The sequence below is a fragment of the Callorhinus ursinus genome, unplaced genomic scaffold (genome assembly GCF_003265705.2).
Source record: "Callorhinus ursinus isolate GAN/ISIS: 27379988/994484 unplaced genomic scaffold, GSC_fseal_2.0 scaffold23, whole genome shotgun sequence".
Taxonomy (NCBI): Eukaryota; Metazoa; Chordata; class Mammalia; order Carnivora; family Otariidae; genus Callorhinus; species Callorhinus ursinus.
The window spans coordinates 1,155,435-1,182,225 of NW_027397085.1; the positions used below are offsets into that span (position 1 = coordinate 1,155,435).

The 26,791-nt window shown below is 41.7% G+C and overlaps 1 protein-coding gene and 1 pseudogene across 1 annotated transcript in view; both read left to right on the forward strand.

The window, feature by feature from the left end:
- The window catches only part of LOC141374854 (uncharacterized), a 130,624-nt gene that overhangs the window by 42,348 nt on the left and 61,485 nt on the right, over positions 1 to 26,791 (forward strand). The window contains exon 3 of the mRNA XM_073905268.1: positions 4,264 to 4,352. Within this exon, the coding sequence (XP_073761369.1) occupies positions 4,264 to 4,352 (89 nt within the window). The remainder of the gene's footprint in view (positions 1 to 4,263; positions 4,353 to 26,791) is intronic.
- LOC112839661 (small kinetochore-associated protein pseudogene) lies at positions 5,554 to 25,906 on the forward strand (annotated as a pseudogene).

Here is a 26,791-nt window from a genome sequence, read left to right on the forward strand (position 1 = left end):
TTGCTCAGCGAGAAGTCTGCTTCTCCCTCTGCCTGCCGCTCCCCGGCTTGTACTCTCTCTCTCGTTCTCTGTCTCACAAATAAATAAAGTCTTTAAAAAAAATGATAGCTTCAGTTGTCGAATGAAATAGGTAGGCCACTGATCATGTCTAAAAAATTAGCAATAATTCCCTGTTGTTATCAATATCCAACCAAGTAGCACTTTTTAGGCTCTAAATTTTGCAGAATTTGATCAGATTCAGGGAAAGGGTGAGGGAGATTGCATATTTCTACTATCTTAGTCCCCCTAGAAAATAAGGTAGAGCAAGAGAGAAGAAGCAAAATTACCAAAGTACTCATAATATGATCATAATAACAGTAACAATGGCCACAATAATAATGTATTTAGAAAGCTCTTGCTGGTTGGTCTAGCAGAAAATAAATCACAACAGTTTTGCAGAATTTTATAGCCTTGTTTCATCTAGAAATAAAGGACTGCCCAGAATAGAATGGGCAGACTCTGGGGATTTGATAAATTGGGAGTGGGGTGGGGGCTTTTGGCTGCTGCCCCAGTACTAGCCCAGGGTAACCACATATTCTACAGGCAGCAAGAGGATAATTCTAGGAGGCAAGAATGTTCTTTCTGCTTCCGCCTCAAAAATCCCTCAAGTTAGTGAAGAATAAAAAATGATTCAGTTCCTTCCTTATTTTCCTGAATTGTAGGCAGTAACTCTGGGAAATCCATCTTGGCTTTGTTTAACATTTCTTCCACTTTGTCTTTTTTCCCCCCACTTGGGGAGTGCAGTAGGGAGAGAATTCTGGGTCGGTTTGAATCTTTACTTACTGGATAAATTATAGAGGCCACTTTTATTTTATTTTTTTTTAAAGACTTTATTTGAGAGAGAGAGAGAGAGCACGAGCAGGGGGAGGGGCAGAGGGAGAGGGACAAGCAGATTCCCTGCTGAGCAGGGAGCCTGACATAGGACTCGATCCCAGGACCCCGAGATCATGACCAGAGCCAAAGTCAGATGCTTAACCGACTGAGCCACCCAGGTGCCCCAAGGCTGCTCCTAGGCAAGAGGTTTGAGCGATGGAAAATTGAGCAAGGCAAAAGGGCCAGGGACCACCAAATGGAATGCAAACAGGCTCACTAAGGGACCCACCTCGAAATACCCATAGGCCCTAACTAATCAATGGGCTACTTACAACCAGGCATAGCTCCTAAGAATATCGAAAAAGGAAAAATTCCTTACATTCCCATACCCCTTCACTGCACCCTATAACTATAGCCCCTCACCACCGCCTTGTGGCAGACACCTCTCCTTAGCTGTCCTGCTGGCTCCTTGCTTGCAGGGTATTCTATAAACTTCTATCTCTTTTGTTGGGTCTTGGATGAATTCTTTCACCTCCTGTGCCACCGGCCCCCATCCAGTTGGAACAGTCCACATAAATCACTTCCCCCTCCTTCATTTGAAAAGAGCATAATAATGGTGATAATAGTTAACATTTATTGAACACTTGCTGTACGCCAGGAGCTGCAGAACCATTATTTTTACAGAGAAGAGACTGAAGGTAAGTAACTTGCCCGAGTTTGTCTTTTTTTTTTTTTTTTTTTTTAGTGGGCAGCAAAGCAAAGTTTACTGAGCAATAGTACAAAGCTCCCAAAGAGGGAGGGGACCCGAGAGGTTGCCCTTGCCTGAGTTTGTCTTATTGGTATCCTCTTAACCATTCCATAGACCTATGTAAGCAGAGATGTTGAGAGGATTAAATAGGATAATGCATGTAAAACCCTTAGGCTAGTGCTGACAGTGTTGAATTTTACCTGAGCCCTGTGATCCTGGAAAACAGCAATGGTTAAAGAAATCCCCCCACCCACTGTGTTCTGGAAAATGGTTTCTTGCAAAGAACCATTTACCCCATAGGACTTACCTAACACTCATGAATGCTTCCTTGTTTACTTTTGATAAAGTCCAGATACAGACCCTCCAAATTCCCATTCTTTGTCTCATAAATAATTAGCTGAGCTGTTTTCTCCCCACTAATCAGTCAGAACAAAATGCTTGTTAAACAAACTTGATTAGAATTGTCTCTTTACCCCAGGCCCCTGGACTTTGACTCATCCTTGGCCTGTACTAGCATGCAGCCCTTCCTTAACAGCTTCTCCCAAAAATAGGTGGACCTCAGCGTAAAACATTCTCTAATCTACTATCACATGAGGCACTTCACCGTTTTATCCCACTTGCCCACTTCAGATTCCTTCTAGCCTGCTTACCCCCTCTGTAAAAGAAAAACCCATTTTGCCTCATCCTTGAGAAACTTGCAAATCTTATTGTCAGAGAATTCTCTCTTCTATTGCAAGAGTCCCTTCCTCCCCTACTCCCATCTTTGCAAGAATCCTTTCAAATGAAGTCTTTCTTAAGCCTGGGTTTGTTGTTTATTTGGCATTACTGGCACATAATAAGCATTCAGTAAATATTAGCTACTATTACTGTTGTGTCCTTGCCTCTTCTTCCTTTGTCCTGAGTTTAAACTTTGCCACTATAGGGAGGAAGCCATGGGGGAGCTCAACTTGCTCCTTTTACCTGATGGGTGTGTATTAATCTCAGTCCCCGAAGGAAGTAAGATGGCAGAATCAAATCTGAATAATTTAAGGAGCATTTATTCACAAGGAAGACTAGTTTAAGAGGTGTGGCTGGAAAAAAATAAAAGTTGTGGCTGGTGTAGAGGACCACAAGTGATAGTGGCAATAACGTTTTCACCATCTTTAGGTTTGAGGGGACAAAAGGAGGCAGATGTTGCCAGAACATGAAAGGACAGAGTCATGTAGAATAGGCCAATTTGACAGCAGCACTGACCCTCCGTCAATGAAATGACACATCCAACTTGGGTCAGGGAATAAATATCCAACCTTACTCTTCTCCCTTCCTCAGATCTTCTTTGGCACTCCAGTGGCTAAATCCAACAGAAAGCCAGCGGGCAAGGAACCCAGTTAATGTTTTCCACACAAGTGAGCCTTCCAGGGCAGAAAGTCAGGTGGGAAAGAGTGGAGATCTGTAAGGACAAGGGGAAAATATCTATCACAAAGGGGCTCACAGGTTTCTTTGTGTCATAGATTGGGATCCTTGGGAACAGACTTGTAGACAGAGTCACAGGCAAAAGATTTATTAAGGAGTACTCTGAGGAGATATACCTGTAAAGAGAGGGGCAGGCAGACCTGGGACACGGGGAGAAGCTGACTCATGATGCAGTTGCAACGCCAGGCCTCAGCCTATTCCGTGAGGTGCTGTGGAACTGGGATGGTTCTTTAGAGGGGTCTCAAAATTGAGGCCTCGGGGACACCTCTTTGCCCTTATGTATCAGCCAGCCAGGGTACAACCTTGGGCTAGGACTGGGCAGTGCCTGTGACCTAGAAAAATTCACAGGGAGGGATACAGGTATGAGCCGTTAGCACCTGGAAGGTGGGTGAAGGAATCTGTGTGGAGCACTACCGTGTCCACTACACGGTGTGTGAGGGTGAAGGCAATTAGCTGATCAGATGGCCAAGGACAAGTGAGATACTGAATACAGAAATACCAAGATACGTTGCTGAGTTGAGGTGAGAAGGGTTAAACAGAGTAAAATCAGATGCTGAAAGGCATTTGAAAAAATTCAAGTTCTATTCGCAGTGAATACAGAAATAAAAATAAACCTCTTAATAACATGAAAATACTGTGGATAGATACCTCCTCAACGTGGCAAAATAACCCTACGTATCAACCCGAGAGCTGAAATCATGCGTCCTAGGAAACACCAGCCTCCTTCCCACGAAGGTCATCATGATTATTTTATATCGTTCTGGAGGTAGTAGCTATTGCAGTACAAGACAAGAAACAAGATGTATAAAAATAGGAAAGGAGGAATAAAATTTTCATTTGAACTGCAAAGATAAAAAATTTTTCTCTTACCCAATTAGCTGAGACAACAAAGTTTGCTAACATACTTGATTGGTCACAGAGTGGAGAAACAGGCACTCAGACACAGTGGTAGTGGGACAGTGATGACTACGCCCTCTGGGAGACAATCTGGCAACAGTCATTAACATTAAACACAGGCCTATTTTTTCACTAGTGATTGCACTTCTAGAAATTGATCTCATGGATGTATTCACATATGCAGGCAAGAAAAAAAATATAAGGATACTAACCTCAGCTTGGTTTATAATACAAAGGAAACAGCCTAAATGTTAAGAGATGCAATGCTATGGAACTTCTATTTATTTATTTATTATGAAAGATTTTTATTTAAGAAATGTCTACACCCAACATGGGCCTCGAACTCACAACCCCGAGATCAAGAGTCAAAACGCTCTACCGACTCAGCCAGCCAGGCACCCCAGTATGTAACTTTTATTTATTTATTTATTTTTAATTTTTTAAAAGATTTTATTTATTTATTTGAGAGAGAGAGAGTGCATGCGTGAGCGGGGTGAAGGGCGGAGGGAGAAGCAGACTCCCTGCCAAGCAGGGAGCCTGATGCGGGACTCGATCCCAGGACCCTGGGATCATGACCTGAACTGGGGGCAGATGCTTAACCGACTGAGCCACCCAGGCGCCCCACAGTATGTAACTTTTAAAATGAATGCAGCGGATTTGTTTATACTAATATGAAGTGATGGTCAAGGTATGCTGTTGAGTAAAAAGAATCAAGAAGCAGGAAAGGTATATGCTCTGGTATTTTTGTTGTGTGGGTTTTTTTTTTTTTTTAAATGTATGTATAGAAAAGAAGGATACATAAGAAAACTGGGGACAGTGGATACTTCTGGAGATTGAAACGGGGTATTTGGGAGGGTATATAAGAACACATAAGAAGGAAAGATTTTTTTTTTTTTAAAGATTTTATTTATTTGACAGAGAGAGACACAGTGAGAGAGGGAACACAAGCAGCGGGAGTAGGAGAGGGAGAAGCAGGCCTCCTGCGGAGCAGGGAGCCCGATGCGGGGCTCGATCCCAAGATCCTGGGATCATGACCTGAGCTGAAGGCAGACACTTAACGACTGAGCCACCCAGGCGCCCCGGAAAGATTTTTTTATTACATTTTGTACCTTTTGAATTTTATACCTAGTCAAACATTAATGTAAATAAGTCAACCAAAGAGATGAACCCAAATCAAGCAAAGACTTAAAACAACACAACTGACAACAACTTTTTATAAATAGCATCTATGTGAAAATATGTCAGAGATGGATTACAGAGATTTCTCATCTTCTAGCCTATCACTGTGGGGGAGAACAGAAATTCCTTCTGTGTTTTGTCCAGGAAAATGACTGAACATTCTCAAGTCTACTCAATTTTTTTTTTAAAGATTTTATTTATTTATTTGACAGAGAGAGACACAGCAAGAGGGGGAACACAAGCAGGGGGAGGGGGAGAGGGAGAGGCAGGCTTCCCGCGGAGCGGAGAGCCCAATGCGGGGCTCGATCCCAGGACCCTGGGATCCTGACCTGAGTCAGAGGCAGATGCTTAACAACTGAGCCACCCAAGCGCCCCTCAAGTCTACTCAATTTTTTATTTTATGGCTTATAAGGCCAGGTCTCACGATGAACGTGGGATCAACACCAGGCTTCACCATTTTTGAGCAGGTTGGCAGGTATATCAGGCTCTCGGTGTTTGTAGAAAGGCACTTTGGGCTGAGATATGTCTGAACCCACCACAGGACCTGCCAGGGCAGCAGGACCGTGACCTCCATTGGGCTCCTGTTTTATGTGGCAAAAATAACAGCATTTCATATGGCTCAGGGACAAATGTGCCTTGGCAAAAGCAACGTGAACATAGGTGGTAGCTGTCCAGAGCCTGGAGACTTTGCAGGGGTCACCACTCCCACCACTAGCGGGAAATTGACTTAGAGGGTAGCCCTTCCCCCCTGAAAGAAAGGTTTGCCCTACAAACCAGTTCAAACCTGTTCACTCACCAGGCAATCCTTACTGTTGGTCTTCACAGGGCTTAATATAGATCCCTAACTATGAGACTTTAAATACCTTCCTTTTGATGCCCTTTCAAAATTTGAGGGAGCCAAGAAAAGGTTGTGAGATCAAACAACAGTCTCTAGGAGGCCACTTTTTGATGACTAGAACACGGGGCGGTGGGGGGGGGGTTGCCAGAGCAAATCATACAGCTATGCCTCTGTATGATTTTGATGTAGTTTTAATAGCATGTCTTATGGGTTCGGGGGAGGGGATCTCAATAAACAATTGTTTCTTTTTTTTTTTAGACTTTATTTATTTATTTGACAGAGAGAGACACAGCGAGAGAGGGAACACAAGCAGGGGGAGTGGGAGAGGGAGAAGCAGGCTTCCCGCTGAGCGGGGAGCCCGATGCGGGGCTCAATCCCAGGACCCTGGGATCCTGACCTGAGCCGAAGGCAGATGCTTAACGACTGAGCCACCCAGGCGCTCCATAAACAATTGTTTCTACTACCTAACTTCTGCCAGAAAGAATGGCTCAAGTTTCAATTGCTGCCTTCTGTAGTCATTCACCAGAATTCAAACAGCTCCATGTAGCAGGTCAAGTTATGCAGGTGCCCAGCTGTCTATTTTGCAGCTAATTCACTCTGGCAGGCACTTCAGGAAATTATGCTGTTCGGAATCAAATGTTCCACAGGAACATTACTGGACTTTTTTTATGGCTGAGTGGCAAAATTGATGATACCTGCTCTGAAAGATTTCCAGGTCAAGCTTATGTACGTCAGGCCTTACCCAAGCAGGATTGCTGGGAAGATAAATCCCATGACCTCACTGAGGTCCTAGAATGGAGGCAAAGGTGTTTCTTGAAGACAAATTTTGGCTGTGGCTCAGGTATTCTGCAGTCCTCCTTCCCTCAGAGCACAAAGTTTGGGGCAGGGTTTTCAACTTGCTTACTAGAATAGCAGCCTTGCCACTGCTTTGCTGGATGTACAGATTTATGTATCCTCTATCAGTCAGCAGCATAAAATTCTAACACTACAATTTAGGTGGAGAACAACCTTGAATTGTAATGATTTCACTCTTTTCAAACCTAAGCAGAGAAAAGTGACACTTACCAAGATTATTTAAGGGACTTGTTATCCATCTACTTTTTGGTGACTTAAAATCCATCCTTGTATCACATCAGATTATTGTAAAGCTATGTATTTGTATTTATGCAACATTAACTTAGCCCTCTCTGGAACCCCCATTACTGAGTTTATCTTTTTTTTTTTTAAGATTTTATTTATTTATTCCAGAGAGTGAGCGAGCCGGGGGAGGAGCAGAGGGAGAGGGACAAGCAGACTCCGCACTGAGCACAGACTCAGTCTCATGACCCTGAGATCATGATCTGAGCTGAAACCAACAGTCAGACGCTTAACTGACTGAGCCACCCAGGCGCCCCCTAAGTTTATCTTTTAGAGAGTGCAAGGACCAGATTTTCTATAAAACTATTGAAGTTATTGACTAACATATCCTACAACATCTCCTTACATAAGGTATCACATGATGGGTTTATCTTATCTTAGGGGTTAGTATTAGGGGAAAAAGAAATCCCTCTGAAAAACTGGTTTCCTCATTTCCCACTCTAAGAGCAATACATTGTATACTCTTCCTTTTCTGGTTGGCAGAAATAGAATTAATAATCATGCACAGTTATCGTGCTAGCCTTTGGGGCTAGAGTATATGCTTCTTCCTTGTTTTTACGGTTTCGGTATTATATTTCTATCCCAATAAATGTGTTATATATTTATCTCTTATTGGAAGCTACTATATGGCCTAAATTTATTTTTAAGAAAAAGTGGTTCTATGAATTTATATTACCATAAAATACTCCCATAAAAATAACACTATGCTCATTAAAAATATAAAACAACAACCAAAAACCCCTCAACAACAACAGACTATATATACCCAGGCAAGGAACAAGATTTTAAAAATTTAAAAAGTCTAATAAAGAAAGAGGAAAAGTACTCATTATTTGTTTTGTTTTTTCATTCATTCATTCTTTTTTTAAATCAGTATCTGTTATTTATTTATTTATTTATTTATTTATTTATTTATTTATTTGACAGAGACAGAGAGAGACAGCGAGAGAGGGAACATAAGCGGGGGGAGTGGGAGAGGGAGAGGCAGGCTTCCTGACAAGCAGGGGGCCCAATGTGGGACCCGATCCCAGGACCCTGGGATCATGACCTGAGCCGAAGGCAGACACTTAACGACGGAGCCACCCAGGTGCCCCTGTTTTTTTATTCATTAATTCTTTAATTCATTCATAATAGTCCTCTAAATGCAGTAGTAAATATTGGTTATGCAAATTCCATGCTGGAGGCTGGCATCTACAGCCTTTTGGGAATTCCCAGGAAAGGAAAAGAGTGGGGAAAAGGATGGGGGTGGCGAGGGGTGTGGTTGTCCTGTGTTCACTAAACATGCATGCTCCTCAATTTAAGCTGCCCTGCGAGGTCCGGCCTGACTCCTCCTGGCCTGGTGAAGCAATGATGTAAACTCTGTGAGGGCAAGGATTTTTACCAGGCACAAATGAGCTCAGGTTTTCTATTGAATGGATGGATGGATGGATGGATGGATGGTTGGATGAATGAATGAGTGTACCTCATTGTGATGATGGTGATACGAGTGTCTGGAAACTGCTTCCCACAGAGTCTTTGCATCAGTGGGTTGTAGGTCTTAGAAAGGGGATTCACATCTTTTCTCTACCGAAACTCCATGCCTATAAATATAAATAAATTTGGTTGTGTTTTAAAATATTATGCTCTTTAAAAAATACCCACAAATGCCCAAATGCCTTTCCCCTAATTTTTCATACCTATATACAAGACAATGTAATGTGAACATTATTTTGGGTTCTTTGAAACATTATGATAAAAACAACACATCATCCATTTAAAAAACATCATGACGTTAGAGAATCAGTCTAATTCAATGGCTTTCAAATTTCAGTGTGTATCAAAGTCACCTGCAGGGCTTGTTAAAACTCAGGTTGCTGGACCCCACTTGCAGAGTTTCTGATTCACTAGGTCTGGGGTGGGGCTCAAGAATTTGCTTTTCTGACAAGTTCTCATGTGATGCTGAAGCGGCTAGCCCAGGGATCACAGTCTGAGAACCATGGCCTTAAAACCAGCTTTTCTTACCCAACTATCTGCCTAGTGTGACCCTTTGGTGGCTTCTGTTCTGAATGCTGTTGGCAAATGTGCAGAATGGTCTCAGGAGTGTGAGGCTGACTAATCTGGTGACTGTGACCTGCATTATCTGCAGCTGGTGGCTGATTGCAAAATGGAGCAATTAAGGATTAAGACATAAATCACAGGAAATTAAAATGAGGCACCACTGAGTAGAAAACCCATAAAATTGCTAGCATTCCTCTGCTTTGATCATACACGTGCATCCTGCTTTGCTCGGCTGTTCTCCCCAACATGGATGAGACCACACCCAGAACAAACAAAAAACTGTCTTTGCTGTCAAGAATGATCAGGTCAGAGACGGGCAAGAGGATGGAAGTAAATTCAATGAAAGAAGATTCTGGTGCTGATGATAAAAAAAAATGCCATTATATTCATTTAATTTTATAAATATCCATACTCTGTCTGTAACTGTGGCAGAGTAGAAATCAGAAATTTTGTTGCCTCGAAAAAGTGGCTTCTTTATGTCCAAATAATTTCTCTCTGAATTTTTTCTAGGAGTCAGAACTTCATGTAACTATTTTATATGGATTAATTATTGATTTTGATGATATGGCTTCTTAGAATAAAAACCTGAAGCATACTATAAAATATGAATTTGAAATGTAGGCTGATGACAAGGATACAAGCTGAAATTTCACGATGCTGATTAATAATTCATTTAACTTCTTGGAAATCTCTATTTGGATTTCTTCTTATTACCCTGGTTAAAATAATAAAAGTTGATTAGCACCAAGTAAAATGAATTGATATAATAATGTCTAGAAAATCTGGTAGGATTGATTTGACAAAATTAGTTTGAAAACTTTCTTCCTATTATATCCCTTCTACGAGGTCACGAAGTCACTTTTCATATCACAGACTTCTCCAAATGGTAAGTTATTCTTTGATGTTTTCTTTGACTAATCAGAACAAGATGACAGTTTTTTTTTAATTCATCCTACTAATCTCCGAATACTATTTACCTAAATCTGCTCCCTCTTCAATTCATAATGATTGCATTGATGCACATAACTTTAGGATGGAATTGATTTAAATAAAATTTATTTAAATTTAAATTACTATCCAGGAAGATGGAATGTAATAAGTTTGCAGCTTCCTATCTCTTATCTGATTTAACCACAATATGGTTCTCAACTCATAAATAGGTATAACTTCATTTTTATTATTTTTTTATATAACTTCATTTTTAGAAGGCCTACACTATACATTTCTTTTTTATAAGAGACTCTTTTTTTTAAAGATTTTATTTATTTATTTGAGAGAGAGAATGAGAAAGAGAGAGAGCGTGAGGGGGGGAGGGTCAGAGAGAGAAGCAGACTTCCTGCTCAGCAGGGAGCCTGATGCGGGACTCCATCCGGGGACTCCAGGATCATGACCTGAGCCAAAGGCAGTCGCTTAACTAACTGAGCCACCCAGGCGCCTCTACGCTATACATTTCAAGTGGTGATTGATTTTGATAGTTTCTCAAACTATTTTTGCCATCTAATCAGGAAAATGAAGCATTTGAAACAAATCGATATGAATTAATTGAGAGGGCTAGACACCTCTGAGTTAACAGGTTTATCATGATTTTGTTTGGCATATTTTATAATATGTTAACATATCAATCAAAACAAAGAATAATGTACATGTACCTAAATGTTTTATTTGGTTAAAACAAGGCATGCAGAAATTTTTCTGAAGACACACAGAAATGTTGAAATTCACATGACCTGGAGAACAAATCTTTCACCCTCATCCCCTGACTTCTTGGGCACTGGGTACAGGACAGGGAGTTATGCAAACCCATACTTGCAGTCACTCCTTCACAGAAATTAACAGAGGGGATGAGGGATATTTTGTGGCAGAATCTAATCTTGCTTAGGGAAAAAGAAGAAAAAAAGGCTGCAACTTCAGAGTTTGGGCCGGTTATGCATATAGGATAATGAGCTCGGTAAGCTTAGAAGCTTGGGTCTACCTCAACAAACAGATGCCAGTGTGGCTAAACAGTAATGTGCCAGGCCATCTCCACTGTGCACCTGGGTCTCTGTACTGATCCTTATATATACAGAGGGCTATCTGTTCTCTTAATATACTTTCCTGTAAGTATACTACCTTTGAAAATGATTGTTTTTCCTAACAAGAAGGTAGTACCTGTATGTGTATTTTTATGTTACGTTATGTTATGTTATGTTGTGTTATTTTATATGTGTGTGTCATTTTATTTTTTTTTTAAAGATTTTATTTATTTGAGAGAGAGAGAATGAGAGATAGAGAGCACGAGAGGGAAGAGGGTCAGAGGGAGAAGCAGACTCCCCGCCGAGCAGGGAGCCCGATGTGGGACTCGATCCCGGGACTCCAGGATCATGACCTGAGCCGAAGGCAGTCGCTTAACCAACTGAGCCACCCAGGCGCCCTGTGTGTGTCATTTTAATAATCACCTCCAGGATGCTCTAGAAGAATGAAGGCTGTATCTTCAGGTTACACCAAGAGAAAGACTGAAAAGGCCGGATCTTGGAATACTAAAGTTCGGGCGCCTGGGTGGCTCAGCTGGTTAAGCGACTGCCTTCGGCTCAGGTCATGATCCTGGAGTCCCTGGATCGAGTCCTGCATCGGGCTCCCTGCTCAGCAGGGAGTCTGCTTCTCCCTCTAACCCTCCCCCCTCTCATGTGCTCTCTCTCTCTCTCTCAAATAAATAAAAATCTTAAAAAAAAAAAAGGAATACTAAAGTTCAATGTGGACTGTCTTGGACCATTTCAGACATATAATTCCCACACACTGATTGGACTTAAGAGATTTTTAAAGTTTTCTTAGCAAGACGTTTACAAGCCATCTCTCAGGATGAGTTAATTTTGCAGAACTAATGTTGCCTGTTAACAACAGCTAACATTAAATGCTTGACAAGTATTAATTCCCGGTAGGTCCTTACAACTACCCTGTGAGGTTGATTTTCATTTTTCAGAGGAAAAAGCTGAGGCACATAAAGGCTAAGTTACTTTCCTTTGTCCCCCCCAGTACTAAGTGGTAGAGCTGGGATTAGGCCTTTCTCAGTCTGGTTCAAGAGCCTGCACTCTGTGATTGTGTGTGTGTGTGTGTGTGTGTGTGTGTGTTACTTTGAAAAAAGAAAAGCTCATCAGAGTTGGGGCAAGTTCATCTCAGGGTAACAGATGTTTTTATCCTTGAGGAGGAATGGCTTTTTGGTTCTTTTTGAAAGTGGGTAAACTGTCTTAGGAAGGACAGTAGGCCTTTACCTGGGCCCTGCTGATGGGGATACTCAGCCAGACTATGATTTGGGTGCCACATCTCAGAAAGCCAGAACCTCCCAGAGCTGGGCAACAAAAATAGCAAGGACATGGAACAGCTTCTACATGAAGCAAGAATTAGAAACTCAAGACACTTCCCCTTCACATCCCCAATGCCCAATCCAGTCAGAATCAGCAAAAGATAGGAGAAGAATTGCTGTTGTAGAAGCTGGGAGTTTTTCTTTCTTTCTTTCTTTTTCTTTCTTTCTTTCTTTCTTTCTTTCTTTCTTTCTTTCTTTCTTTCTTTCTTTCTTTCTTTCTTTCTTTCTTCTATCTTTCTTTCTTTTTCTTCCTTCTTTCCTTTCTTTTAAGATTTTATTTATTTATTTGAGAGAGAGAGAGCATGAGCAAGCGGTGAGGTAGAGGGAGAAGGAGAAGCAGACTCCCCACTGAGCAGGGAGCCTGATGTGGAACTGGACTCCATGACCCTGAGATCACAGCCTGAGCCAAAGGTAGGTGCTTAACCAACTGAGCCACCCAGGCGCCCCAGTTGTGTGCATTCTTTTTTTTTTTTGTAAGATTTTATTTATTTATTTGACAGAGAGAGACATAGGGAGAGAGGGAACACAAGCAGGGGTCGGTGGGAGAGGGAGAAGCAGACTCCCCGCTGAGCAGGGAGCCTGATGCGGGGCTCCAGCCCAGGACCCTGGGATCATGACCTGAGCCGAAGGCAGACACTTAACCCGCCGAGCCACCCAGCTGTCCTCTTTTTTTTTCTTTTAAGATTTATTTGAGAGAGAGCAGAGGGGAGAGGCAGAAGGAGAGGGAGAGAGAGTCTCAAGAAGACTCTGTGCCCATTGCAGAGCCCGATCTCAAGACCCTGAGATCATGACCTGAGCTGAAACCAAGAGTCAGCCGCTTAACCGACTGAGCCACTGGGTTTTTTTTTTTTTTTAAGGTTTTATTTATTTATTTGACAGAGAGAGAGAGACAGCGAGAGAGGGAACACAAGCAGGGGGAGTGGGAGAGGGAGAAACAGGCTCTCCGCTGAGCAGGGAACCCAATGCGGGGCTCGATCCCAGTACCCTGGGATCATGACCTAAGCCGAAGGCAGACGCTTAACGACTGAGCCACCCAGGCGCCCCACCACTGGGTTTTCTTGACAACTCCTTTAAGCTACATGGATGTAGACAAACTTCTTAACATTGCTGGCCTCAGTTTCCTTACCTATAAGATGCATTCTGCGTTTCCAGGGAAGAGTTGTGCAGCCAGGCAACATAGGGCAGCAGTTAGGAGCATTGCCTCTGGAACCAGCCCACCTGACTTTGTAACACAGTTCTTATTTAACTTCTCTCCACCTAGATTCTTCACCTATAAAACAGGGATATCAGTTTCTTTCTCACAGGGTTGATGGGGTGACAGTGGGTTAGTACATATAGGTACAGTACTTGGCACTTCGTAAGCTCTCAGTGAATGTTAGCTATCAACACTATGAGTATTTAGTACAATGTCAGGGTCCAGCTTCATACAACTGAGATTATTGAGATGGCATCATCTTGGATTCTTTTTCTTGGTCTTTCCTAGCTTAAGAGGCTCAAGAAATCAGACTCCATTGTGACCCCATTCTGGACCCCACTCCTGTCCAAGCAAGGATCCCTCCAGCTCTGAGATATTGTCTAGGCAGCAGTTTGAGCGCGTGAAGTTGAGAGTTGGAGCAAGAGAAGAAGAAAGAAGTGGCATTAAGGCCAGATGAAGGGTGTTAGTACAAGTTGTGTTTAAGTTGGGAACCACCATGCTAATATGTGTGAAGCTTGATATCCTTATGCAAAGTCAACACTGATCATGAGCTTGGGCACCTGGAGGTGTCACTCTATCAGGTGGGTCCCACTCTCTCCTCTGTCGCCACCCATCTTACTCCTACCTGCCTGCATTCCGCTATTCTCCATTTCCCATCCACCCTGGCCATCACCACTACCTACATGTCATATTGTCAAGGGAGGTGTCCACATGCCACAGCAGAAAGTGGCCTCTGTCTGCTCAGCCTCAGGAGAGGAGCTTCATGAGTCCAAGGATGGCCAGAGCTGGACTCATCCTCTTGAAAAGGGTGAATGAAATGAGATAATTTTATAGCTGAGATTTTACCAAAATCCAATGTTTTAAAGCCCTCTAGGAAGAACAAACACAAATCCTACGGGGTCTCTTTAAGGTATACTCAAGCTCAAACCTTTCATTATAGACTAAGACTTGTAATTTAAACTATGACGTACTCCTTAATTTAAAATATATGCTCCTTAATTCTGAATATATTTTTTTTCTTAAAACTTTGAGTTTTAGGAATGAAAGGAACTTTTGAGACCATTCATTACTATGTCAGCATTTTTTAGATGCAGGAACTGAGAGGTAATGAGGTAAAGACCCTTGTCCTTGTTCATAGGGCTAATCAATGAGCTGGGAAAAGAACAGACTACTCAGTCAAGAATTGTTTTCCTTATGTCACGGAGGACTCCTCCTCCAAAGTAATTATTGTTATTGCATGGCAGAGGGTTCTAGAATGGGAGGACAAGTGAAACTAGTAGCACCAACAACTCATGCAGAATGGTGGTTAAGAAAAAAAAAAAGGAGTACAGGGCCTAGGGCCATAGCAGCAGGGTCGGAATCCTGTCTGCCCCACTCACGAACAGCGTGATCTTGGGCGAGTTCTCTGTGGAGTCACAATTAGATATTGTGAAGTCAAGATTGACCTCTCTGCATAGTCACAATTAACCTGATTGCAAATGTTTCAGTGTGTTTGTGAAGTGTTTCACTCTATATTAGGGACAGAATCAGTATTAGATGCGTGTAAATCAGGAAACATTTCTGTGTTTAAGTGCTGAATTTTTTTTTAAGATTTATTTATTTATTTATTTGAGAGAGAGCATGAGCAGGGGGAGAAGCAGAGGGAGAGAGAAAGGGAGAAGCAGACTCTCCACTGAGAGACTGCAGACTTCTCCACGTTAGGGGTGTCAACAGATAAAAAAGATATATTAATAACCAATTTACATCAAATTAGTCCATCTCAGGTCCCATTTTGAGATTCCTCCTCCATTGCTTGGAGATTGTATCCCAGTGGTGGTGTCTCCTGAGACAGAGCTTGAGCTCTGCTATCTTCATTCACTCATTTATTCACATATTCATACATTTGCATTTTCATTCATTGGTGATTTCAAGGGCTGACATGCAGGGGCATTAGCCACATCTCTCTCTCTCTCTCTCTTTTTTTTGAAGATGTTATTTATTTATTTATTGAGAGAGAGAGGGTGTGCAAGCAGGGGTAGGGGTAGAGGGAGAGATAGAGAATCTCCAGTAGACTTCCTGCTGAGTGGGCGCCCATCGCAGGGCTTGATCCCATGACCCTGAGACATGACCTGAGCTGAAATCAAGAATCGGACACTCAGCCGACAGAGCCACCCAGGTGCCCCTAGCACATCTCTTTGATCACCATCATTTCCTTTTTTTTTAATTTAAGATTTTATTTTATTTATATGACGGTGGGGGGGGAGCACGCACATGAGCAGGGGGGAGGGGCAGAGGGAGAAGCAGGCTCCCTGCTGAGCAGGGAGCCCAGCCTGGGGCTTGATCCCAGGACGCTCGGATCATGACCTGAGCGAAGGCAGAAGCTTAACCAACTGAGCCACCTAGGCACATTTCCTAGAGCAAATGTAATCTCAATTCAAGCTCTCTAATCTTCAGTTCCAATCAGATGATCACCTCTAAGTCATTTCCATATCACAACTCTAGAGATACTACTGCATTAATCTTTCATAAACATTTCTTTTTCAGACCCTGGGCTGGACACTGGGGATGTGGCTTAGATCAGGTTCTACCCAGGTCTCTGTCCTCAGGATTACTGGGTTGGGAGAGTGTCTGCTTGGGCCAAGGAAGAGAATTCTGGTTTCTCAAGATTCTTAAATTAAGAAAGACCTAGAAAAGGATCCAGGATATAGACAGCCCTAAACATTCTCAATTTAGCAAGGCTAGAAACTGTAACTGTGCTAGATACTCCTAGTGGGCCTTTCAGAAATAATATTTAACAATAATTGAGCACTTAGGAGCACCTGGGTGGCTCATTCAGTTAAGAGTCTGCCTTAGGCTCAGGTCATGATCCCAGGGTCTCTCTCAGTGAGAGTCTACTTCTTCTCCCTCAGCCCCTGACCCCTGTTCATGCTCTCTCTCTCTCTCTCAAATAAATAAAGTCTTAAAAAAAAAAAAAAGGTTCATGAGTCAGACAGCATCCTGTCTAAACAAGTAGAGGGGGGCTCTGAGAATTTGTACAAAATGGAAGGTTTTTACAGGAAGGTGGGGGCAAGAAAGTTATTAGCAACAGAAAACCTTGTTCCAGGCAAGGTCAATTTTCCTTTGTGGGAAAAGCAGGGGTCTTATCATGCAGATTACTTCATCTTTCCCTGGGGGGTGAGGGGCCCCTGTGGCACACTCCTTGGTGATCAGTAAACTCCTGACTGACTGGTTAAGACTACCTTTCTGGGGGAGGTTGAAACTGCAATTAGATTAGGTATTAAGCCCTGACTTGTGGACTTGGCCTAAGTGACAACAGCATTTGGGGCCTGTTGTTTTCTTTTTAACCAACCTAACACCTGTAGCCCGGTTTATTTTATCTTCATCTTCTTTTATTTTATTTTATTTTATTACTGAAGTATACTTGGCACACAATGTTATACTAGTTCAGGTGTACAACATAGTGATTTCAACAAGCCTGTACATTATGCTGTGCTCACCACACATGTAGCTACCGTCTGTTGCAATATCATTGGCTACATTCCCTGTGCCGTACCTTTTATCAGCATGACTTATTCATTCCATAACTGGAAGCCTGTATCTCCCACTCCCCTTCACCCATTTTGCCCATTCTCCTTCCCCCGCCCTTCCCCTTTGGTAACCATCAGTTTGTTCTCTGTATTTATGCCTGTGACCCAGTTTAGAAAACAATGTTCTAGATTATATGTACTTACTGATGAGACTGTCATCACTTTTTCAATTTTCCTCACAGTGGTATGAGATTAATGAGATAACCATTTGACATCTTGATGTGAAAGAAACTCATATATATAAGCTGTTATTGTCATGTTTATATATGATGAGGTAGTATATTTAGATATCCAAATGATAATGGAGAGTTTATGTTAAGTTTTTAATTTATTTGATTGATTTGTTGAATTTTTAAATTAATTTGGGTTTTTAATTGGACTACGAGTTTCAATGCACATGGGACCAAGAATTATGTCTTCTCTTTGCTGACAAGCTCTGTCTTTTCCATGTAATCTTGGTCTCTATGTTTTTTTGCATTTATTTTTACTTCTATCTGGAAACTTGTCTGACTGGTCTTTGCTTCTGAAGCCATCAGGTTATGCAAAAGTCTTGGCATACTTTGCTTGATGATGGCACAAACGACAAATTAAGTGCGAGGCAAATTCTTGTCAGATAACTTAGTCACATAATTCCAGAGAACCACTTGTACATATTAGTCATTAAAGTGTTTCTTTCCTTTAAAATGACTACAAAAGTTATGGAAATAGCAAAACGTTTTGTTCTTTTTCCTTTCTAGAGCTTTTAGTTTTTCTGCTTCAGTCTTCATGGCTAGACTTCTTTTAGAAGCCTAAAAATAATTTTTCTCTTGTTATTGGGGTGTTTTTTTGCAAACACTGGAGTTGAAGTGTGACCTGATTTATTTTTATTGTTTCTGAGTTTGTTTATCAACATAATTAATATTATCAAAACTGTTCTTGGAACAGAACTTAATCCCTCAGCTTTTGTTTCGGATGCTAGGATGATTAGCTTTGGAGAAATAAATGTTGAAAAGTTGAATGCCGGGGTGCCTGGGTGACTCAGTCGTTAAGCGTCTGCCTTCGCCTCAGGTCGTGATCTCCGGGTCCTGGGATCGAGCCCTGCATCGGGCTCCCTGCTCCACAGGAAGCCTGCTTCTCCCTCTCCCACTCCCCCTGCTTGTGTTCCTTCTCTCGCTGTCTCTCTCTCTCTGTCAAATAAATAAATAAAATCTTAAAAAAAAAAAAAAAGGAAAGAAAAGTTGAATGCCAGGCATAATAGCAGCGGTAGTATTCCTTGCCCTTCCTGTTTCTGCCCACGTGTGTTTCCACGCACATTTGTCTGTAATGTCTCTGAATTAATCCTGTTCCTCCAGTCAACAGAAATTTGAGAGTCCTCTTTTCTGAGCCTTTACAAATGAACTTCTTCCTACAAAGGAGCCACAAGAACCACTCACTGACACAGATTCCCTTTTCTAAGAAAAGGAAGTCACTTTTTTTTTTTTTAAGATTTTATTTATTTATTTGACAGAGAGAGAGAGCAAGAGCAGGAACACAAGCAGGGGGAGTGGGAGAGGGAGAAGCAGGCTTCCCGCCGAGCAGGGAGCCAGATGTGGGACTCCATCCCAGGACCCTGGGATCATGACCCGAGGAAGGCAGGCGCTTAATGACTGAGCCACCCAGGCACGCAGAAGTCACTGTTTTTAACATGGCACTCCTTAGGCAATCTTAGCTGGGATATTTTATTGAAATACCCAATTTAAAAAGCTTGGGTTCTGTGGGATGCCTGGGTGGCTCAGTCGGTTAAGCATCTGCCTTCGACTCAGGTCATGATCCCGGGGTCCTGGGATTGAGTCCTACATGGGGCTCCCTTGAGCATTGAGCCCACTTCGCCCTCTCCCTCTGCCCCTCCCCCTGCTTGTGCTTTGCACGCACGTGCGTGCTCTCTCCTTCTTTCTCAAATAAATAAATTCTTAAAAAAAAAAACTTGGGTTCTTCAATAAAATGAATTTCAGCATTGCTGTTTTCACTCCCCTCTGTCTCTTCTTTCTTTTAATCCCATGCTTAAACCTCCGTGACCCAGTGGGATTTTCAGGTTCCTTAGTAAGAATATTCGTACACTCTGGTGTGCCGAGATCCTGGACTCACAGGACCTCAGGTATCGAATGTTGTGTCAGCACTTAGGTTCCGCTTTAAAAAAAAAAAAAAAGAACTTAGGTTCCGCTGATGACAGATTGTGCAGTAAATAGTGCAATAGTGAGTTGCTATTGTTTTACCAAAAGGGGTCATTTCTTTTGTCTTTAAGAGTACCTGATTTTAAGTTGCTAAGAGACTACAGCTCTGTCCATATAGGTTATTCTGTTAATTTGGCTCTTTCCTTAACATTCCTACAATTCATTTATTTTATTGTCTGCCCTGCTATAAAAGTTACTGCTTTATCTCTGCCTGACATCCACTCCTTCACACTCCCCACTCTGGTTTCTAAAGAAAACCTGAAAGAGTAAGGACAGAAGTCCATGCAAAGAGCCCACAGGCAAGGAACAAAGAAGAGGGAGAGGCTGGGGAGAGCGAACAGCTGGTGAGTGGGGTGGTTAGACCTTTCAGTGCTCCTGGGCTCTTTTTCCTCATTTACTTAACCTGCGGCCAGGACTTGGCCACGGAAGTTTCCTTTGGCTTCTGTTCCTGAATTCAAGACCATCCCCAGGGCACACTGCCTTAGAAGGCAATTGGCTCTCCTCCTTTTGGCCCATGGGGTGATTCTGCCACTGTACCCGCTGGCCTGGCATCATGGAAATCTGACAAGTCTGCCTTGCAGAGACAGAACAGATGGGCTTCTCTCCCTTTTTTCCTTTATTACAGTGGTGAGAGAGGGGCCTAGAGGAGGAGGAAGCTGCTGATTGCAGAAGTTGCCTTCTAGAAGGGCGCTCTTGTGAAATTCACTCTGCAGGGAAAACAATCCTGTGGGAGTGTCGTTTTCAATTGTGCTGTTGCTGGCATGACCATTTAAACTGTACTGTTTCCACTCCTCCATAATGCACACATAAGTTTCTCTGCACCGTGGGCAGCAGGGATCCCACGGATACCTGTGCCCACAGAGCTGCAGGGTTTTCTGATTTAGAGTCAAGCAAAATCCAAGATACATATTTTTTGAATCGTGTGTTTTTATTGCTCAAACAATATATCAACATGAAAGATCAATTTTAATCATTATTATATATTTTAGCTATCCAAAAGAACACATCACTTCTCAACTCTCATTGAGGGGTGAGAACTCAGTGCTCATTGTAATTTCCTGGGAGCTTTTTAAAATGACAGAGGCCCAGGCCTTACCCTAAACCAGCTGACTCTGAATCTATAGTGGTGGGGCCAAGGCATCTGTATTTTTAATAAACTCCTCAGGGGAGTTGAAAACCACTGGGAGAAGACAATATTGTTGGTCTGTCTACTCTCCAATGAGTTTAAGAAGTTATCTCTTCCTGGTCACATTTCCCTCCCTAGCCCCAGAAGTAATCACCAGCCTAAATTTGGTGTTTAGTGTTTCCATTCAAATATTTTAACTTTTATCACATGTGTGTGTATGTTTGCAACTCCAAGTAATACATAGTGTGGCATTTATAAGTTTTAAAAACTTTGTATAAATGGAATCATGGCATATATATTTTTCTGAAACTTTTTTTTGCTCAAGATGTATTCATATTCATACAGGTCATTTTAGTCCATCTTCATCGCTCTATAGCATTCTATTGTATAAACATAAAAACAATTTTTTTTGAAGTGAACCAGTGATTATACCATTTTAACAGAATTATTTCCATTTTGGAGGTATTTTCTCCCAGTTTTGTCTTCAAGCATACATGTTTTTAATAGTGATAATTTCCATTATAACTCAATTTTAGGTTTTCTTTTTCCATTTAGTATCATATAATAAACTTCCTTCCGGGGCGCCTGGATGGCTCAGTCAGTTAAGCGTCTGCCTTCGGCTCAGGTCATGATCCCAGGGTCCTGGGATTGAGCCCTGCATCGGGCTCCCTGTTCAACAGGGAGTCTGCTTCTCCCTCTCCCACTCCCCCGGCTTGTGTTTCCTCTCCTGCTGTGTCTCTCTCTGTCAAATAAATAAATAAAATCTTAAAAAAACAACAACAACTTCCTTCCATGTTTTCATATGTCATAATGTTTATTTAATTAACTACATAATTTTCCTGTCTATTTATCATAATTTATCTAGCTATACCCCTAATTTTTACCCCTAATATATTTTTGTGGGATGGAGCTAGTAATGCCATGAGAAAGACTTGCAGGTACGCAGCTTACTTGATTTGTTGAATTATTTCCCTGAAGTAACTTTCCAAGAGTGGAATTATTGAATCAAAGGCTTTGAAAAATTTTATGATTCTTGATACATTTTATTTATTTTTATTTTTTAAAAAGATTTTATTTGAAATTTTATTTGAAATGAGTTCAATTTTTGAGTTCAAATTTTATTTGAAATGAGTCCCCAGAGTTGAATCTATTTAAGTAGATGAATACACAAAGCTAAATGGAATAGCAAATAAACAAGAAATAGCAAACACTGGATAATCAATTCCAGATGTGCTTTAATGATCATTGAAAATCCTGTACTTAAGTGGCCTAATCTCTTCACTAAACCTCAGCCTCCTCCTCTGTAAAATGAGGTTATGATAGAAATAATAGCAGTGAGTAGTGCAACAACATTTTTGTAGTGTTTATCACATCCTAGGCACTGTTCTAAACACATTACATGTACTAGAATTTAATTTGAATAACAACTCTATCATGTAGGCATGATTGTTATTATCCCCAGTTTATAGTTGAGGAGCCAAGGCACCCCAGAGAGGTTAAATGACTTTTCTAAAGTCATAAAGCTGGTACATGGCCAAGCCAGAATTCTAACTCAGAAAGTTTGGCTCCAGAGCTGATGCTCATAATCACTAAATAAATAAGATAGTTCGTATAAAATACCTATTTCAATGCTTGGACTATAGTAAGCACTCAATAAATGCTTGATATATATTTTTTAAGGATTTTTTAATTTATTTTAGAGAGAAAGAGAGTGAGAGTGGGGAAAAGGGCAAAGGGAGAGAATATCCAAGCAGAATGCCGCTGAGCGTGGAGCCTGATGTGGGGCTCAATCTCCTGATGCATGACCTGAGCCAAAATCAAGAGTTGGACACTCAACCGCCTGAGCCACCCAGGTGCCCCTATTATATTTTAAAAAAACAACTGAAGTAGTATAGGGAGTGACCAAATTGATTTAAAAAGCTCTAGAAAACGGTCAACAAGTGGAAGTTTCAGAAAGGCAAATTTTGACTCAACAGCAGTAGTGCATTTTTGGACACTGGATATGAACAAGGAAAGGCTGAATGACGACTTGTCAAGAATGTTGTAGAAGAAATGTTTGTATCAGATGGGTAGCTGAACTAGATGAGCTTTAAGGCAGTTTCCAACTGTACGATTCTACGATTCGAGGCTAGAATCTTATGTTCTTTTACCACACAGTAAAGCTTCATTTGTTTTCTTTAATATTAGTTTCAGTTTATGAACCTTAGTGATGTTATTTTCATTGTAATTATCTGAATCATTCACCAACAAGAGCATGGCTTTGTAGTTTGTGTAACCTTTGGCAGTCTCTCATGTTGTAATGTTTGATGTGTTCTAATACCTGAACATTATAATGATGGGTTCTGGGGAAACTGACAAACATGTCAGTTACCCTGGTGGTCAGCCTTCCTAAGCAGCCATCTACAGGGTAACCGTCACTTGGCTAAATATCATTTGGAGTCTGTCATCTTTATCAAGAACATGCAGGCCCATGAAATGGGGCTTTAAATGTTTACAGTGAAAATTATGGGACTGTGATTGTGGATGTGAGTTGATGTCACATTTATAACAACCCAGTTTGCAAGTGACTCAAGGGAGTGCCAGTGATTTCCTGCTTGAAAGGGGAATTGCTGCCTTGATGGAAGTAATAATTTTGCTCAAGCCATGGGGAAGCCACACCTGACCTTAACGATTTGTGTTCCTTTTGGATTTCACTCTGTGCAATTATTTTGTCTTTACCCTGACATCTGAAGCAATCCTTCAGGAAAATGCACAATTTTGTATATCAGATTCATGTCATTTCTCCAAAAAGAGTCATTTAAAGGGAAGGGTTAATTCCATTATAAAGATGATGATGGAGGGCGCCTGGGTGGCTCAGTTGGTTAAGCGACTGCCTTCGGCTCAGGTCATGATCCTGGAGTCCCTGGATCGAGTCCCGCATCGGGCTCCCTGCTCGGCAGGGAGTCTGCTTCTCCCTCTGACCCTCCCCCCATCTCATGTGCTTTCTCTCTCATTCTCTCTCTCTCTCAAATAAATAAATAAAATCTTAAAAAAAAAAAAGATGATGATGGAATCCATAGTAAATATACTGGCTTGGTTCTGAGATTAAGTACTTAGAAAACAATTTCTCATTGGCTATATATTATTATCTTTGGTCTAATGTTTTAGATTGTGCTGAATGTGTAGTTACTATGGAGATAGATGAAAATAGGCATAGAGTTTTGGGTATCAAATTGTCAACAAATTTACCACATAAAAATAAGATATAGAGTCAGAAGAGGGTGGACAAAGGCTTTCAGTTATGAGGCTTAATCTGTGATGTAGTGGGGAATGAGAAAGCCAGAGAGCAGTTGGACTTTAGACAATAGGTTCTTCAAAATCTTAGGGTAAGCCATTTGAAATGATCATTTTTTGAGTCATCATCACTGAAACACACAATTTGCCTTATAAAGAAAACAATCTCTTTCTATTTAATGGGATTTGACTATTTTCTTTTTTTTTAAGATTTTTATTTATTTATTTGAGAGAGAGAATGAGATAGAGAGCATGAGAGGGGGGAGGGTCCGAGGGAGAAGCAGACTCCCTGCTGAGCAGGGAGTCCGATGTGGGACTCGATCCCGGGACTCCAAGATCATGACCTGAGCCGAAGGCAGTCGCTTAACCAACTGAGCCACTCAGGCGCCCTTGACTATTTTCAACATTAGTAATAATTCTAAAATAAAAGCTACAGGTTGATTTCATGCAAACAACTCATGTAGTTATACATATAAATACCACTGACCTTTGGACAGCGCAAGGATTAAGGGTGCTGACCCCATGCAGTCAAAAATCTGAAAATCTGTGTGTAATTTTTGACTCCTTAAAAACTTTACTAATAGCCCACTGTTGATGGGAAATCTTACCAATAACATAGTCGATTAGTACATATTTTGTATATGTATTATGTACTGTATTCTTACAATAAAGCAAGGTAGAGAGAAGAAAATGTTATTAAGAAAATCACATGGGCGGCAGTTGCCAAGGAGCTTCCTTTGAACCAGGGCAACGAGGGCTGCGGGCAGGAGCTGGAGGAGCCTGGGGCCCAGCCGTGCCGCCTCGTTACGATGACCAGCGTGGTTAAGATGGTATACACTCTGCAACCCGCTGTGCAGAGCGGCGGCCTGCCGGCAGACACACAAACTCAAGCCACTTCTAAGAGTCTATTACCCGTTAAGTCCAAAGAAGTGGATGTTTCCAGACTTCATTCAGGAGGTTCAGAGAATGATATTAACAAACATCACCAAACCGAGACGAGAGAATGGGCAGGTAAAAGCTGCAGACACTGCCATGAGGAGGAACATCAGAAAGAGCTGCAAACTGCCAGGTAAGCAGAAACCAGAGGAAGAGCTCGAGGATAAGAACCAGCTCTTAGAGGCCATCAACAAGCAGCTGCACCAGAAGCTGACTGAAACTCAGGGAGAACTGAAGGACCTGACCCAAAAGGTGGAGCTGCTGGAGAAGTTTCAGGACAACTGCTTGGCAATTTTGGAGAGCAAGGGCCTCAACCCAGTTTTAGGCTGTGAGACCCTGGCATCACAGCGGGAATCCGCCGCAGATCACACGGACTCTATGTTGCTGTTAGAAACTTTGCAAGATGAGCTGAAGTTTTTTAACTAGACGGCCAAAAAGCAGATGGAAGAGTTACAGGCCTTAAAAGTCAAGTTGAAGATGAAAGAAGAAGAGAGGGCCCGGTTCCTAGAACAGCAGACATTATGTAACAATCAAGTAAATGATTTTACAGCAGCCCTGGAGGAAATGGAGCAGCTATTAGAAATGTGATAAAAAGCAAGTGACCAGATGGCTCCCACAGGGGAAGCCACTCAGGACATCTGCTTCTTGGCCATGACCTTCTAGAACTCACCGTCCCCAGAATGGAGACATTTGCTGCAGTAGGATTAAGGACAGTCTATGCTGGAATGGCGCTTCCTCCTTCAGGCAAGCGAACGCCACCCTCAGACTGGTGGGTTCCCCCGAACCTCACACACACATAATCGAGGCCGACAAGGGAGTGGGGGGTGCAGAAGCTTGGATCGACCTTCTAGGCAACAAAGCGGCAGGCTATTAGAATCAGGAGACTAAACCAGCCACAGCCAGAGGATCCCAAAGGTCACATTCAGATGTGTAGGAAGAAAACCTTAATTGTGCATTTGGAGTGCAGAGGCTCCACGGGAGACATCAGTGAGAAGCGATGCTGTCCCCTTCTAACTTGGAACACATTCCGTCTCATCCTGGTTGGACTCTAGACCTCATTGTAAATTAATGAATGTGAAGTTATTGAAATGGCTTAATAAATGGGGTGAAGGTATAGATAGCAATAACACCTACCTGAAATAATAAAAAAAAAAAATCACATGAAAAAAAAGAAAATCACATGGAAGAGAAAATGCATTTACAGTGTATATCAGATTTGTATTTATAGGAAAAAATTCATGTATAAATGGACCTGTGCAGTTCAAACCCCTGTTGTTCAAGGATCACCTGTATTTATACTCTGTGTTTAACTTAGAGACATTGTAACTCAAATGAAAACAGTTTTAAAATGCCATTTTATTTTAAGTAAGCTAAGGTTTGCTTTGTAATCTGACCAACTAATAAGCAATTATGACCATACATTTGGAGCATCTTGCTTTGGGGAATTCCAAAGACAGTAGCAAGCTGTCTGGCAGTAATTATAAGTGTCATTATCCTTGTGTTATTCATAATGAATCCAATAGGATGAGGATGGTGTCTCCAGTCACCCTGGAACTTGAATTAGAACCTTTCAGACTTGAATGACAGCAGTGGGCAGTCAGAGTCACTGCTGTTTTGGAATGTAAGTAGCATTTCTAAAAGGAACATGTGTTATTTACATACATAAAGTAAATATAGAAAGATTGGCTTAGGCTAAAAATACTCAAGGTAAGTTGCAGGACTGGATAGTAAAAGAATGAGTTCATATTGTGGACTTTTCAAAACATAAAAAATTCTATCATATCTATTTAAGATGAAAGTCTATTTAAAAAAAAGATTTTTTTTTTAATTTATTTGAGAGAGAGTGAGAGAGCATGAGAGGGAGGAGGGTCAGAGGGAGAAGCAGAGTCCCCGCTGCTGGGTGGGGAGCCCAATATGGGGCCCAGTCCAGGGACCCTGGGATCATGACCTGGGCTGAAGGCAGACGCTTAACAGACTGAGCCACCCAGGTCCCCCGAAAGTCAATTTTTGATTCAAATAAAACAGAAGG